Source organism: Triticum aestivum, chromosome 1B (assembly GCF_018294505.1).
Source record: "Triticum aestivum cultivar Chinese Spring chromosome 1B, IWGSC CS RefSeq v2.1, whole genome shotgun sequence".
Lineage (NCBI taxonomy): Eukaryota > Viridiplantae > Streptophyta > Magnoliopsida > Poales > Poaceae > Triticum > Triticum aestivum.
In genome coordinates, this window is record NC_057795.1 from 650,373,845 (window position 1) to 650,388,611 (window position 14,767).

General features: G+C 44.5%; 1 protein-coding gene across 1 annotated transcript; it reads left to right on the forward strand.

The window, feature by feature from the left end:
- The first annotated feature begins 2,550 nt into the window (after positions 1-2,550).
- LOC123081570 (mitogen-activated protein kinase kinase 9) lies at positions 2,551-3,038 on the forward strand. Its single transcript, XM_044504135.1, has one exon. The coding sequence runs from the start codon at positions 2,551-2,553 to the stop codon at positions 2,911-2,913; it is 363 nt and encodes a 120-aa protein (XP_044360070.1). The 3' UTR covers positions 2,914-3,038.
- Positions 3,039-14,767: the final 11,729 nt, after the last annotated feature.

Here is a 14,767-nt window from a genome sequence, read left to right on the forward strand (position 1 = left end):
CTAAAGACATTTGAAGTTGTTCTAATTTGGAAGTTGGACCTATGAAATATTTTTCCTTTGAATCTAAAGGAGTGGATTCAATAGGAGTTACTAAAGACCTACCATTTGAAGTTATTCTAATTTGGGAGTTAGACCTATGATTTTTTTCCTTTGGATCTAACCCCACAAGAAGAAGAGAAAATGTCCTCAAGATTTTTTTTCTTAAACAAAAGCAATTCAGGACAAAGGAGGGTGCAAGGTACGCGTACCTCTGCTCATACCATGTGAACGAGGAAAGTCCAAAGAAATCAAGCAATCAACGACATTCTCGTACTGTCGATCGTACCGCTTGGAGGAGGAGACAAACAAAAAGTCTCATTTTCTAAGATGGGGCAAGGTACGAGCAACTGCGCTTGTACCATTGCTCGTATCGACCGACAACGCCAAGTTACAAAAGGTATGGTTTTGAAGACAGCTTAGGGTACGAGCGGGTGAGCTTGTAACAATGGTCGTACCAATCCTCAACTTCATCGACGGGTTTGAAAAAAAATCAGGTTTTGTAAATTATTCATTTTATAAAGAAATTTCCGGTTTTAAAAAATTGTTCATAAATTCAAAAATAATAGTAGCACTATTGAAAATTGGTTGGAAATTTTCAAGAAATGTTTCTGCATTTCAATAAGAATTCAGGATTTCATAAACATGTCTTATTTTCAAGTTTTCCATATAAATTCAAAAAATGTTCACATTTTCCAAAAACTTTCCTGGTTTTCAAAAAAATTGCTCAAATATCCAAAATTGTTCTTGTTTCAAAATTTGTCACATTCAGAAAATGTTCATGTTTCTAAAGACTGGTTGTGAATTTAAAAAATTGTTCGTGCTTTTGTAAATGAAATAAAATAAAAAAACCTTAAAAGAAGGGTCACTTTATTGTACGCTTTGCTACAGTAGCTGATCCGCATAAGTACGGGAGCACCTATTTGACACTTTGTGCATGAAAATGCTCAAATGTTGGGCAAATGCATAGACCGTCCACATCTAGGCCGGCCGTTATCTACTGTAGAGATGACCCCAAACGATTTTCTTTTGTATTTCGAACATTCTTATCAAATTTTAAAATGTTCTCTAATTTAAAAATGTTTTCTCACAATTTTTAAAAAAGTTCATGAACTTCAAAAAAAGTTCTCAAAGTTAAGATTTTTTTCTCAAACATAAAAAATATGCGTATTTACTATTTTTTGAAGAAAAAAGAAGGAAAAAATAAAAAAATAAAGGAAAACTAAAAGGTTAAAACTAGAAGAAAATCAGTGGGAAGGAAATAGATTGAACATGAAAGAAACGGAAAAACTAGCAGACCCAGCTACTTCGCACCCTATGTGAATGGGCGACAATTTCACACAACTAGAGGATACCACGTGCCTTGCTGTGGGAATTACTTGATGAAAATTGGGTTTAACAGGAGAATGAGAATTAAAAAATAAAAACACATATAATTTATTATATATTTATATTTAATTATGCATAGTTTTAACAATATTTACTTAATATAAGTAGAATAATTGAATGGAAAATATTTTTTCATGCGCGGTTGAATGTTGTGGTGGGCAATGGCGGAGCTACGTTGAAATAAAACAAGGCTATGGCCCGTCCAGGATTGTACCAAAACAGTGAGCCTAGTGCTAAAATTGGGCCATGCGGATAGAAATCTTAGGGTTAACCTTCAGTTTGGCTCACCCAACTTATTTGTTGTAGCTCCGCTACTGGTGGTGGGTATGCATGATTGCATGTTAAGATTGGGCCTTATCACATTCATAATTGTATGAAATGCCCATGAGCAAAGATCAAAACCAGATGTCAACTGCTTGGTTTAAAGATCAAGAGGAATTTCAAACGAAGGCTATCCAAGAATTGAAGAAAACTTTTTTGCGGATACATGCCTTTGAGATTTCGCGAGCGGTAGTAATGCAACACAAGATTGCTGGATCTAAAACCTGCGCTGAACAGACTCGCCTTTGAAGCCCAGCGAGGATGAGGTTTTACCGACATAGTTGAGGACAATAGGACGAGCCAGATGGAGCACGGCCCGTGGCGACGCCGCACGGATGTCGGCCGAAGGTTGGTCACCCCCAGAGGAGAGGCCGCCATCGGCGACAACAGTTGTCCATGTCGATGGCTATGCCAATGCAAACCGATCTTTAGATGGAAATACATATACATATTTTTTTTACTTGTCTACACATATTTATGTTTTTCGATATATTTGCAAAAGTTTAGGCCCGCTATTTTTTGGATAGAAATAAATGCAGACCAAAAGTAGAAGGGGGCATTTCCACGTGACACGGCATGCAGCTCATGTGCTGTGCACAAGTCGGCCCTGCGCCGTTCACGCGCGGAAGCACAGCCTGTAACAAAACTATGCTCAAAAAAAAAAAGTAAGTAACAAAACTGGAAAAGTGGAACGCGAGAATCGTGAGCTGTGGACTACGCCAGGGTTTTCTCTCGCGGATCTTCTCCCGCGCCGACGGCCACCGCTCTCCTCGGGTCCCCATCGCCGTCGGGACCACCGCGTACATGAGCCCCGAGCGGTTCGCGCCCAACGCCCAGGCCGGCCCGCGCGGGGCCTGCGCCGCCGACGTGTGGAGCCTCGGCGTCACCGTCCTGGAGCTCTTCTTGGGGCACCGCCCTGTCCTGCCTGCCGAACGGACGCCGTCCTGGAAGATGCTCAAGGAGGCCATCTGCTACGGCGAACCACCGGCGGTGCCGGAGAGCGCGGCGGCATCGGCGGAGCTGCGCGGGTTCGTGGCCGCGTGCGTGCAGAAGGATCCTCGGAGGCGCGCCACAGTGCCGCAGCTGCTCGCGCACCCGTTCGTGGCGCGCCGGAACGTCGAGGCATCGCGCCGCGCGCTACGAGAGATTATCGTGGAGACCATGTAGGATATCGGGACAGAGACAAGATCAATTGTATTCTTGAGATTAGCTCTACTACTGTAGTTCTTTTTGAGTTATTTGTAGCTTGATTATGGTGAAGATTTCTTTCGTCAACCTGAACTTTTAGACAAGCTAGGTACCCCCTTTTCTTATTAGTATCATGTTTTTTTTTTGTCTCTCAAAATGGATTCGACAATCCAAAGGTAGTTTGGGCAATGCTACACGTCCGTCGAATGATAAATCAATTAAATGGGCTACCTTGGCAACCATCAGATGTCTCCGAAACAGTCGTCCGATCTTCTAACCCAGCCAGTTGGGTACCTTTGCAACAGCTACCTTGTTATGCTTAGGAGCTTTGCAACAACGACCTTGTTTCAAGGTTCGCCAAGATAGCGGTTGACCGAGAAAGGCCACACCCTTGGCACGAGTGAAGTCGCCGCTCCGTCGCCCCGCCATGGCTTGAGTATCTCGGCCATGGAGCACCGCCGCTCGCCAAAGTTGCTGCTTCTCCTCAGCCTTAGCCCCGTGAGTAGCTGGCAGCTCTACTTTAGCACCATGTCGACAACCTCTCATGTTGGGCGCTCGTTTGGCGTTTCCTTCAAATGCAGCTATGTTTCTGAAACACGCATGTTGAATGTCCGACCCCTCACTCTCTAACGCCAGTCACCCCGTCGGCACTTTCTGCAACAGGGACTATGTTTTTGAAACAAGACTCCTGTTGCAGAAAGAAAAACCTTCATCGCCAAACCCATTTTTTCTTTCTGAAACAAGACGTCAATAGCAGAAATCTTTTGGAACAAGACCTCCATTGCAGAAAAAAGCCCTTCACCAACAAATCTATTTTTTCCTGAAGATAGTCCTCTATTGCATAAATCTACCGAAACAAGACCCTTGTCGCACGAAAAAAAAGCTGGCTGCGCGAGACTTGCGTGAGCGCTCGATTAGGATTGATCCAATGGCTACGCAAGCGGCGGACATTGCGCATGCATCAGCCAGCGAAGGGTAGTGTTTTCCAAGTAGTTTTGGTCTAATGCAAATTTCCTGATTTATCAAATACTTAACTTCTGTGTTGAAGAATTATAGATAAAGGAAACTCGAAAAATTATATGTTGGGAGTAGATTGTTGGAAATATGCCCTAGAGGCAATAATAAAAGTATTATTATTATATTTCCTTGTTCATGATAATTGTCTTTTATTCATGCTATAACTGTATTATCCGGAAATCGTAATACACGTGTGAATACATAGACCACAATATGTCCCTAGTGAGCCTCTAGTTGACTAGCTCGTTGTGATCAACAGATAGTCATGGTTTCCTGGCTATGGACATTGGATGTCGTTGATAACGGGATCACATCATTAGGAGAATGATGTGATGGACAAGACCCAATCCTAAGACTAGCACAAAAGATCGTGTAGTTCATTTGCTAGAGCTTTGCCAATGTCAAGTATCTCTTCCTTCGACCATGAGAGCGTGTAACTCCTGGATACCGTAGGAGTGCTTTGGGTGTATCAAACGTCACAACGTAACTGGGTGACTATAAAGGTGCACTACAGGTATCTCCGAAAGTATCTATTGTTTTATGCGGATCGAGACTGGGATTTGTCACTCCGTGTAAACGGAGAGGTATCTCTGGGCCCACTCGGTAGGACATCATCATATGCGCAATGTGACCAAGGAGTTGATCACGGGATGATGTGTTACGGAACGAGTAAAGTGACTTGCCGGTAACGAGATTGAACAAGGTATTGGATACCGACGATCGAATCTCGGGCAAGTAACATACCGATAGACAAAGGGAATTGAATACGGGATCGATTAAGTCCTTGACATCGTGGTTCATCCGATGAGATCATCGTGGAACATGTGGGAGCCATCATGGGTATCCAGATCCCGCTGTTGGTTATTGACCGGAGAACGTCTCGGTCATGTCTACATGTCTCCCGAACCCGTAGGGTCTACACACTTAAGGTTCGATGACGCTAGGGTTATAAAGGAAGTTTGTATGTGGTTACCGAATGTTTTTCAGAGTCCCGGATGAGATCCCGGACGTCACGAGGAGTTCCGGAATGGTCCGGAGGTCAAGATTTATATATGGGAAGTCCTATTTTGGCCACCGGAAAATGTTCGGGATTTTTCGGTATTGTACCGGGAAGGTTCTAGAAGGTTCCGGAGTGGGGCCCACCTGCATGGGGGGACCCACATGGACGTGGGTAGTGGGGGCAAGGCCCCACACCCCTGGTCAAGGCGCACCAAGATCCCCCCTTAGAAGGAATAAGATCATATCCCGAAGGGATAAGATCAAGATCCCTAAAAAGGGGGGATAACAATCGGTGGGGAAGGAAATAATGAGATTTCTTTCCTCCCACCTTGGCCAACGCCCCAATGGACTTGGAGGGCAAGAAACCAGCCCCTCCACCCCTATATATAGTGGGGAGGCTCATGGGAGCTATACACGAAGTTCTGGCGCAGCCCTCCCCCTCTCACAAGTACTCCTCCTCTCCCGCGGTGCTTGGCGAAGCCCTGCAGGATTGCCACGCTCCTCCACCACCACCACGCTGTTGTGCTGCTGCTGGATGGAGTCTTCCTCAACCTCTCCCTCTCTCCTTGCTGGATCAAGGCTTGGGAGACGTCACCGTGCTGTATGTGTGTTGAACACGGAGGTGCCGTCCGTTCGGCACTAGGATCATCGGTGATTTGAATCACGACGAGTACGACTCCATCAACCCCGTTCACTTGAACGCTTCCGCTTAGCGATCTACAAGGGTATGTAGATGCACTCTCTTTCTACTCGTTGCTGGTCTCTCCATAGATAGATCTTGGTGACACGTAGGAAAATTTTTGAATTTCTGCTACGTACCCCAACAGTGGCATCATGAGCTAGGTCTATTGCGTAGATTCTTTGCACGAGTAGAACACAAAGTAGTTGTGGGCGTTGATGTTGTTCAATATGCTTACCGTTACTAGTCCAATCTTGTTTCGACGGTATTGTGGGATGAAGCGGCCCGGACCGACCTTACACGTACTCTTACGTGAGACAGGTTCCACCGATTGACATGCACTTGGTGCATAAGGTGGCTAGCGGGTGCCAGTCTCTCCCACTTTAGTCGGAACGGATTCGATGAAAAGGGTCCTTATGAAGGGTAAATAGCAATTGGCATATCACGTTGTGGTCTTGCGTAGGTAAGAAACGTTCTTGCTAGAAACCCATAGCAGCCACGTAAAACATGCAACAACAATTAGAGGACGTCTAACTTGTTTTTGCAGGGTATGCTATGTGATGTGATATGGCCAAGAAGAATGTGATGAATGATATGTGATGTATGAGATTGATCATGTTCTTGTAATAGGATTCACGACTTGCATGTCGATGAGTATGACAACCGGCAGGAGCCATAGGAGTTGTCTTTATTTATTGTATGACCTGCGTGTCATTGAAGAACGCCATGTAAACTACTTTACTTTATTGCTAAACGCGTTAGTCATAGAAGTAGAAGTAGTCGTTGGCGTGACAACTTCATGAAGACACGATGATGGAGATCATGATGATGGAGATCATGGTGTCGTGCCGGTGACGATGATGATCATGGAGCCCCGAAGATGAAGATCAAAAGGAGCAAAATGATATTGGCCATATCATGTCACTATTTGATTGCATGTGATGTTTATCATGTTTATGCATCTTGTTTGCTTAGGACGACGGTAGTAAATAAGATGATCCCTTACAAAATTTCAAGAAGTGTTCTCCCCTAACTGTGCACCGTTGCTACAGTTCGTCGCTTCTAAGCACCACGTGATGATCGGGTGTGATGGATTCTTACGTTCACATACAACGGGTGTAAGACAGTTTTACACAGCGAAAACACTTAGGGTTAACTTGACGAGCCTAGCATGTGCAGACATGGCCTCGGAACACGGAGACCGAAAGGTCGAGCATGAGTCGTATGGTAGATACGATCAACATGAAGATGTTCACCGATGATGACTAGTCCGTCTCACGTGATGATCGGACACGGCCTAGTTGACTCGGATCATGTGATCACTTAGATGACCAGAGGGATGTCTATCTAAGTGGGAGTTCATAAGATGAACTTAATTATCCTGAACATAGTCAAAAGACCTTTTGCAAATTATGTCGTAAGCTCGCGCTTTAGTTCCACTGTTTAGATATGTTCCTAGAGAAAATATAGTTGAAAGTTGATAGTAGCGATTATGCGATCAGTAGAAAGCTTATGTCCTTAATGCACCGCTCAGTGTGCTGAACCCCAACGTCGTTTGTCGATGTTGCGAACATCGGACATACACGTTTTGATAACTACGTGATAGTTCAATTAAATGGTTTAAGTAGAGGCACCAAAGACGTTTTCGAAACGTCGCGGAACATATGAGATGTTTCGAGGGCTGAAATTGGGATTTCAGGCTCGTGCCCACGTCAAGAGGTATAAGACCTCCGACGATTTTCTTAGCCTGCAAACTAAGGGAGAAAAGCTCAATCGTTGAGCTTGTGCTCAGATTGTCTGAGCACAACAATCACTTGAATCGAGTGGGAGTTGATCCTCCAGATGAGATAGTGATGTTTCCCCAAAGTCATTGCCACCAAGCTGCTAGAGCTTCGTGATTAACTATAACATATCAGGGATAGATATGATGATCCTTGAAATATTCATGATGTTTGACACCGCGAAAGTAGAAATCAAGAAGGAGCATCAATTGTTGATGGTTGGTGAAACCACTAGTTTCAAGAAGGGCAAGGGAACAAAGGGATACTTCATGAAACGGCAATTCAGCTGCTGCTCTAGTGAAGAAACCCAAGGTTGAACCCAAACCCGAGACTAAGTGCTTCTGTAATAAGGGGAACAACCACTGGGCAGCATTACCCTAGATACTTGGTAGATGAGAAGGCTGGCAAGGTCGATAGAAGTATATTGGATATACATTATGTTAATGTGTACTTTACTAGTACTCCTAGTAGCACCAGGGTATTGGATACCGGTTCGGTTGCTAAGTGTTAGTAACTCGAAATAAAAGCTACGGAATAAACGGAGACTAGCTAAAGGTGAGCTGACGATATATGTTGGAAGTGTTTCCAAGGTTGATATGATCAAGCATCGCACGCTCCCTCTACCACCGAGATTGGTGTTTGCGTTGAGCATAGACATGATTGGATTATGTCTATCGCAATACGGTTATTCATTTAAGGAGAATAATGGTTACTCTATTTTTGAATAATACCTTCAATGGTCTTGCACCTAAAGGAATGGTTTATTGAATCTCGGTCGTAGTGATACACATTTTCATGCCAAAAGATATAAGATAGTAATGATAGTACCACTTACTTGTGGCACTGCCATGTAAGTCATAATGGTATAAAACGCATGAAGAAGCTCCATGTTGATGGATCTTTGGACTCACTCGTTTTTGAAAAGTTTGAGACATGCGAACCATGTCTATTGGTGTATATGCATGAAGAAACTCCATGCAAATGGATCGTTCGGACTCACTTGATTTTGAATCACTTGAGATATGCAAATCATACCACATGGGCAAGATGACTGAAAAGCCTCATTTTCAGTAAGATGGAACAAGATAGCAACTTGTTGGAAGTAACACATTTTGATGTGTGCAGTCGAATGAGTGCTGAGGCATGCAGTGAATATCATTATGTTCTTACTTCACAGATGATTCGAGTAAATGTTGAGTATATTTACTTGATGAAACACAAGTCTGAATTATTGAATGGTTCAAGTAATTTCAGAGTGAAGTAGCAGATCATTGTGACAAGAGGATAAAATGTCTATGATATGATCATAGAGATGAATATCTGAGTTACGAGTTTTGGCACACAATTAAGACATTGTGGAAATTGTTTCGCAATTAATACCGCCTGGAACACCATAATGTGATGGTGTGTCCGAACATCATAGTTGCACCCTATTGGATATGGTGCGTACCATGATGTCTCTTATCGAATTACCACTATCGTTCATGGGTTAGGCATTAGAGACAACCACATTCACTTTAAATAGGGCACCACGTAATTCCGATGAGATGACACCGTATGAATTATGGTTTAGAGAAACCTAAGTTGTCGTTTCTTAAAAGTTTGGGGCTGCGACGCTTATATGAAAAAGTTTCAGGTTGATAAGCTCGAACCCAAAGCGGATAAAATGCATCTTCATAGGAAACCCAAAACAGTTGGGTATACCTCCTAATTCAGATCCGAAAGCAATATGGATTGTTTCTAGAATCGGGTCCTTTCTCGAGGAAAAGTTTCTCTCGAAAGAATTGAGTGGGAGGATGGTGGAGACTTGATGAGGTTATTGAACCGTCTCTTCAACTAGTGTGTGACAGGGCACAGGGAGTTGTTCCCGTGGCACCTACACCAATTGAAGTGGAAGCTTATGATATTGATCATGAAACTTCGGATCAAGTCACTCCCAAACCTCGTAGGATGACAAGGATGCGTACTACTTCAGAGTGGTACGTAATCCTGTCTTGAAGGTCATGTTGCTAGACAACAATGAACCTACGAGCTATGGAGAAGCGATGGTGGGCCCGGATTCCGATAAATGGCTTGAGGCCATAAAATCCGAGAGAGGATCCATGTATGAAAACAAAGTGTAGACTTTGGCAGAACGGCTCGATCGTCGTAAGGCTAATGAGTACAGATGGATTTCAAAAGGAAGACGGACAATGATGGTAAATGTCACCATTAAGAAAGCTCGACTTGTCGTTAAGATGTTTTCCGACAAGTTCAAGGAGTTGACTACGATGAGATTTTCTCACTCGTAGCGATGCTAAGAGTCTGTTGGAATTATATTAGCGATTACTGCATTATTTATGAAATCTTGCAGATAGGATGTCAAAACATTGTTTCCTCGACGATTTTAATGAGGAAAGGTTGTATGTGATACAACCGGAAGGTTTTGTCAATCCCGAAAGATGCTAATAAGTATGCAAAGCTCCAGCAATCCTTCTAAGGACTGGAGTGAGCATCTCGGAGTTGGAATGTATGCTTCGATGATGATCAAAAATTTTGGGTTTGTACAAAGTTTATGAGAAACTTGTATTTCCAAAGAAGTGAGTGGGAGCACTATAGAATTTCTGATGAGTATATGTTGTTGACATATTGTTGATCAGAAATGACGTAGAATTTCTGGAAAGCATATAGGGTTATTTTGAAAGTGTTTTTCAATGGAAAGCCTGGATTAAGCTACTTGAACATTGAGCATCAAGATCTATAAGGATAGATCAAAATGCTTAATAATACTTTCAAATGAGCACATACCTTGACATGATCTTGAAGGTGTTCAAGATGGACCAGTCAAAGAAGGAGTTCTTGCCTGAGTTGTAAGGTACGAAGTTAAGACTTAAAGCTCGACCACGGCAGAATAGAGAGAAAGGACGAAGGTCGTCCCCTATGCTTAAGACGTAGGCTCTTCAGTATGCTATGCTGTGTACCGCACCTGAAGTGTGCCTTGCCATGAGTCAGTCAAGGGGTACAAGAGTGATCCAAGAATGGCTCACAGGACAGCGGTCAAAGTTATCCTTAGTAACTAGTGGACTAAGGAATTTTCTCGATTATGGAGGTGGTAAAAGAGTTCGTCGTAAAGGTTACGACGATGCAAGCTTGACACCTATCCGGATAGCTCTGAGTAGAGAGACCGGATACATATAATGGAGCAATAATTTAGAATAGCTCCAAGTAGAACAGTTGTTTGGAATAGCTCCAAATAGAGCGTGGTAGCTGCATCTAGGAGATGACATAGAGATTTGTAAAGCACACACGGATCTGAAAGGTTCAGACCCGTTGACTAAAACCTCTCTCACAAGCAACATGATCAAACATAAAACTCATTGAGTGTTAATCACATAGTGATGTGAACTAGACTACTGACTCTAGTAAACTCTTGGGTATTAGTCACATGGCGATGTGACCTGTGAGTGTTAATCACATGGCGATGTGAACTAGATTATTGACTCTAGTGCAAGTGGGAGACTGTTGGAAATATGCCCTAGAGGCAATAATAAAAGTATTATTATATTTCCTTGTTCATGATAATTGTCTTTTATTCATGCTATAACTGTATTATCCGGAAATCGTAATACACGTGTGAATACATAGACCACAATATGTCCCTAGTGAGCCTCTAGTTGACTAGCTCGTTGTGATCAACAGATAGTCATGGTTTCCTGGCTATGGACATTGGATGTCGTTGATAACGGGATCACATCATTAGGAGAATGATGTGATGGACAAGACCCAATCCTAAGCATAGCATAAAAGATCGTGTAGTTTGTTTTGCTAGAGCTTTGCAAGTGTCAAGTATCTCTTCCTTCGACCATGAGATCGTGTAACTCCCGGATACCGTAAGAGTGCCTTGGGTGTATCAAACGTCACAACGTAACTGAGTGACTATAAAGGTGCATTACAGGTATCTCCGAAAGTAGCTGTTGGGTTGACACGGATCGAGACTGGGATTTGTCACTCCGTATGACGGAGAGGTATCTCTGGGCCCACTCGGTAATGCATCATCATAATGAGCTCAATGTGACCAAGGTGTTGGACACGGGATCATGCATTACGGTACGAGTAAAGTGACTTGCCGGTAACGAGACTGAACAAGGTATTGGGATACCGACGATCGAGTCTCGGGCAAGTAACATACCGATTGACAAAGGGAATTGCATACAGGGTTTGATCGAATCCTCCACATAGTGGTTCATCCGATGACAACATCGAGGAGCATGTGGGAGCCATCATGGGTATCCAGATCCCGCTGATGGTTATTGACTGAGAGTGTCTCGGTCATGTCTGCATGTCTCCCGAACCCGTAGGGTCTACACACTTAAGGTTCGGTGACGCTAGGGTTATGAAGATATGTATATGCAGAAACCCGAATGTTGTTCGGAGTCCCGGATGAGATCCCGGACGTCACGAGGAGTTCCGGAATGGTCCGGAGGTAAAGAATTATATATAGGAAGTGCTGTTTCGGGCATCGGGACAAGTTTCGGGGTTATCGGTATTGTACCGGGACCACCGGAAGGGTCCCGGGGGTCCACCGGGTGGGGCCACCTGTCCCGGGGGGCCACATGGGCTGTAGGGGGTGCGCCTTGGCCATCATGGGCCAAGGGCACCAGCCCCTATAGGCCCATGCGCCTAGGGTTTCCCCCTAGGAGGAGTCCTAGTGGTGGAAGGCACCCCTAGGTGCCTTGGGGGGGAGGGAAACCTCCCCTAGGCCGCCGCCCCCCTAGTAGATCTCATCTACTAGGGCCGGCGCCCCCCCCTGGCACCCCTATATATAGTGGGGGAGAGGAGGGACTTCATACACCAGCCCCTGGCGCCTCCACCTCCCCCCGTTACGTCTCTCCCTCGTAGTCTCGGCGAAGCCCTGCTGCTGTGACGCCCTGCATCCACCACCACGCCGTCGTGCTGCTGGATCTTCATCAACCTCTCCTTCCCCCTTGCTGGATCAAGAAGGAGGAGACGTCTCCCGTCCCGTACGTGTGTTGAACGCGGAGGTGCTGTCCGTTCGGCGCTGGTCATCGGTGATTTGGATCACGTCGAGTACGACTACATCATCACCTTGCAAGCTTCCGCACGCGATCTACAAGTGGTATGTAGATGCAAACTCTCTCCCTAGACTCATTGCTTAGATGAACTCATAGATGGATCTTGGTGAAACCGTAGGAAAAATTTTAATTTTCTGCAACGTTCCCCAACAGTGGCATCATGAGCTAGGTCTATGCGTAGTTCTCTTTGCACGAGTAGAACACAACTTTGTTGTGGGCGTGGATTTTGTCATCTTACTTGCCTCTACTAGTCTTTTCTTGCTCAACGGTATTGTGGGATGAAGCGGCCCGGACCAACCTTACACGTACGCTTACGTGAGACCGGTTCCACCGACTGACATGCACTAGTTGCATAAGGTGGCTGGCGGGTGTCTGTCTCTCCCACCTTAGTTGGAGCGGAATCGATGAACAGGGCCCTTATGAAGGGTAAATAGAAGTTGACAAAATCACGTTGTGGTGATTCGTAGGTAAGAAAACGTTCTTGCTAGAACCCAATTGCAGCCACGTAAAAGATGCAACAACAATTAGAGGACGTCTAACTTGTTTTTGCAGCGATTGATCATGTGATGTGATATGGCCAGAAGTTGTGATGAATGATGAATTGTGATGTATGAGATCATGTTCTTTGTAATAGGATTCACGACTTGCATGTCGATGAGTATGACAACCGGCAGGAGCCATAGGAGTTGTCATTATTTTTTGTATGACCTGCGTGTCATTGAATAACGTCATGTAAACTACTTTACTTTATTGCTAAACGTTAGTCATAGAAGTAGAAGTAGTCGTTGGCGTGACAACTTCATGAAGACACGATGATGGAGATCATGATGATGGAGATCATGGTGTCAAGCCGGTGACAAGATGATCATGGAGCCCCGAAGATGAAGATCAATGGAGCTATATGATATTGGCCATATCATGTCACAACTATATAATTGCATGTGATGTTTATTATGTATTATGCATCTTGTTTACTTAGGACGACGGTAGTAAATAAGATGATCCCTTATAAAATTTCAAGAAGTGTTCTCCCCTAACTGTGCACCGTTGCTACAGTTCGTCGCTTCTAAGCACCACGTGATGATCGGGTGTGATGGATTCTTACGTTCACATACAACGGGTGTAAGACAGTTTTACACAGCGAAAACACTTAGGGTTAACTTGACGAGCCTAGCATGTGCAGACATGGCCTCGGAACACGGAGACCGAAAGGTCGAACACGAGTCGTATGGAAGATACGATCAACATGAGAATGTTCACCGACGATGACTAGTCCGTCTCACGTGATGATCGGACACGGGCTAGTCGACTCGGATCGTGTAACACTTAGATGACTAAAGGGATGTCTAATCTAAGTGGGAGTTCATAATTTGATTAGAACTTTATTATCATGAACTTAGTCTAAAACCTTTGCAAATATGTCTTGTAGATCAATGGCCAACGCTAATGTCAACATGAACTTCAACGCGTTCCTAGAGAAAACCAAGCTGAAAGATGATGGCAGCAACTATACGGACTGGGTCCGGAACCTGAGGATCATCCTCATAGCTGCCAGGAAACAATATGTCCTAGAAGGACCGCTAGGTGACGCTCCCGTCCCAGAGAACCAAGACATTATGAATGCTTGGCAAACTCGCGCTGATGATTACTCCCTCGTTCAGTGCGGCATGCTTTACAGCTTAGAACCGGGGCTCCAAAAGCGTTTTGAGCATCACGGAGCATATGAGATGTTCGAAGAGCTGAAACTAGTTTTTCAAGCTCATGCCCGGGTCGAGAGATATGATGTCTCCGACAAGTTCTACAGTTGTAAGATGGAGGAAAACAGTTCTGTCAGTGAGCACATCCTGAAGATGTCTGGGTTGCACAACCGTATGACCCAGCTGAACATTAACCTCCCAGATGAGGCGGTCATTGACAGAATCCTCCAGTCGCTCCCACCAAGCTACAAGAGCTTTGTGATGAACTACAACATGCAGGGAATGGAAAAGACCATTCCTGAAGTGTTCTCGATGCTGAAGTCAGCAGAGGCTGAAATCAAGAAAGAACATCAAGTGTTGATGGTCAATAAGACCACTAAGTTCAAGAAGGGCAAGGGTAAGAAGAACTTCAAGAAGGACGGCAAAGATGTTGCCGCGCCTGGTAAGCCAGTTACCGGGAAGAAGTCAAAGAATGGACCCAAGCCTGAGACTGAGTGCTTTTATTGCAAGGGGAAGGGTCACTGGAAGCGGAACTGCCCCAAATACTTAGCGGATAAGAAGGCCGGCAACACCAAAGGTATATTTGAT

Bases quoted from the DNA above. Each gene is read 5' to 3' on its own strand.
- LOC123081570 (XM_044504135.1), top strand. From the start codon at position 2,551: ATGAGCCCCGAGCGGTTCGCGCCCAACGCCCAGGCCGGCCCGCGCGGG.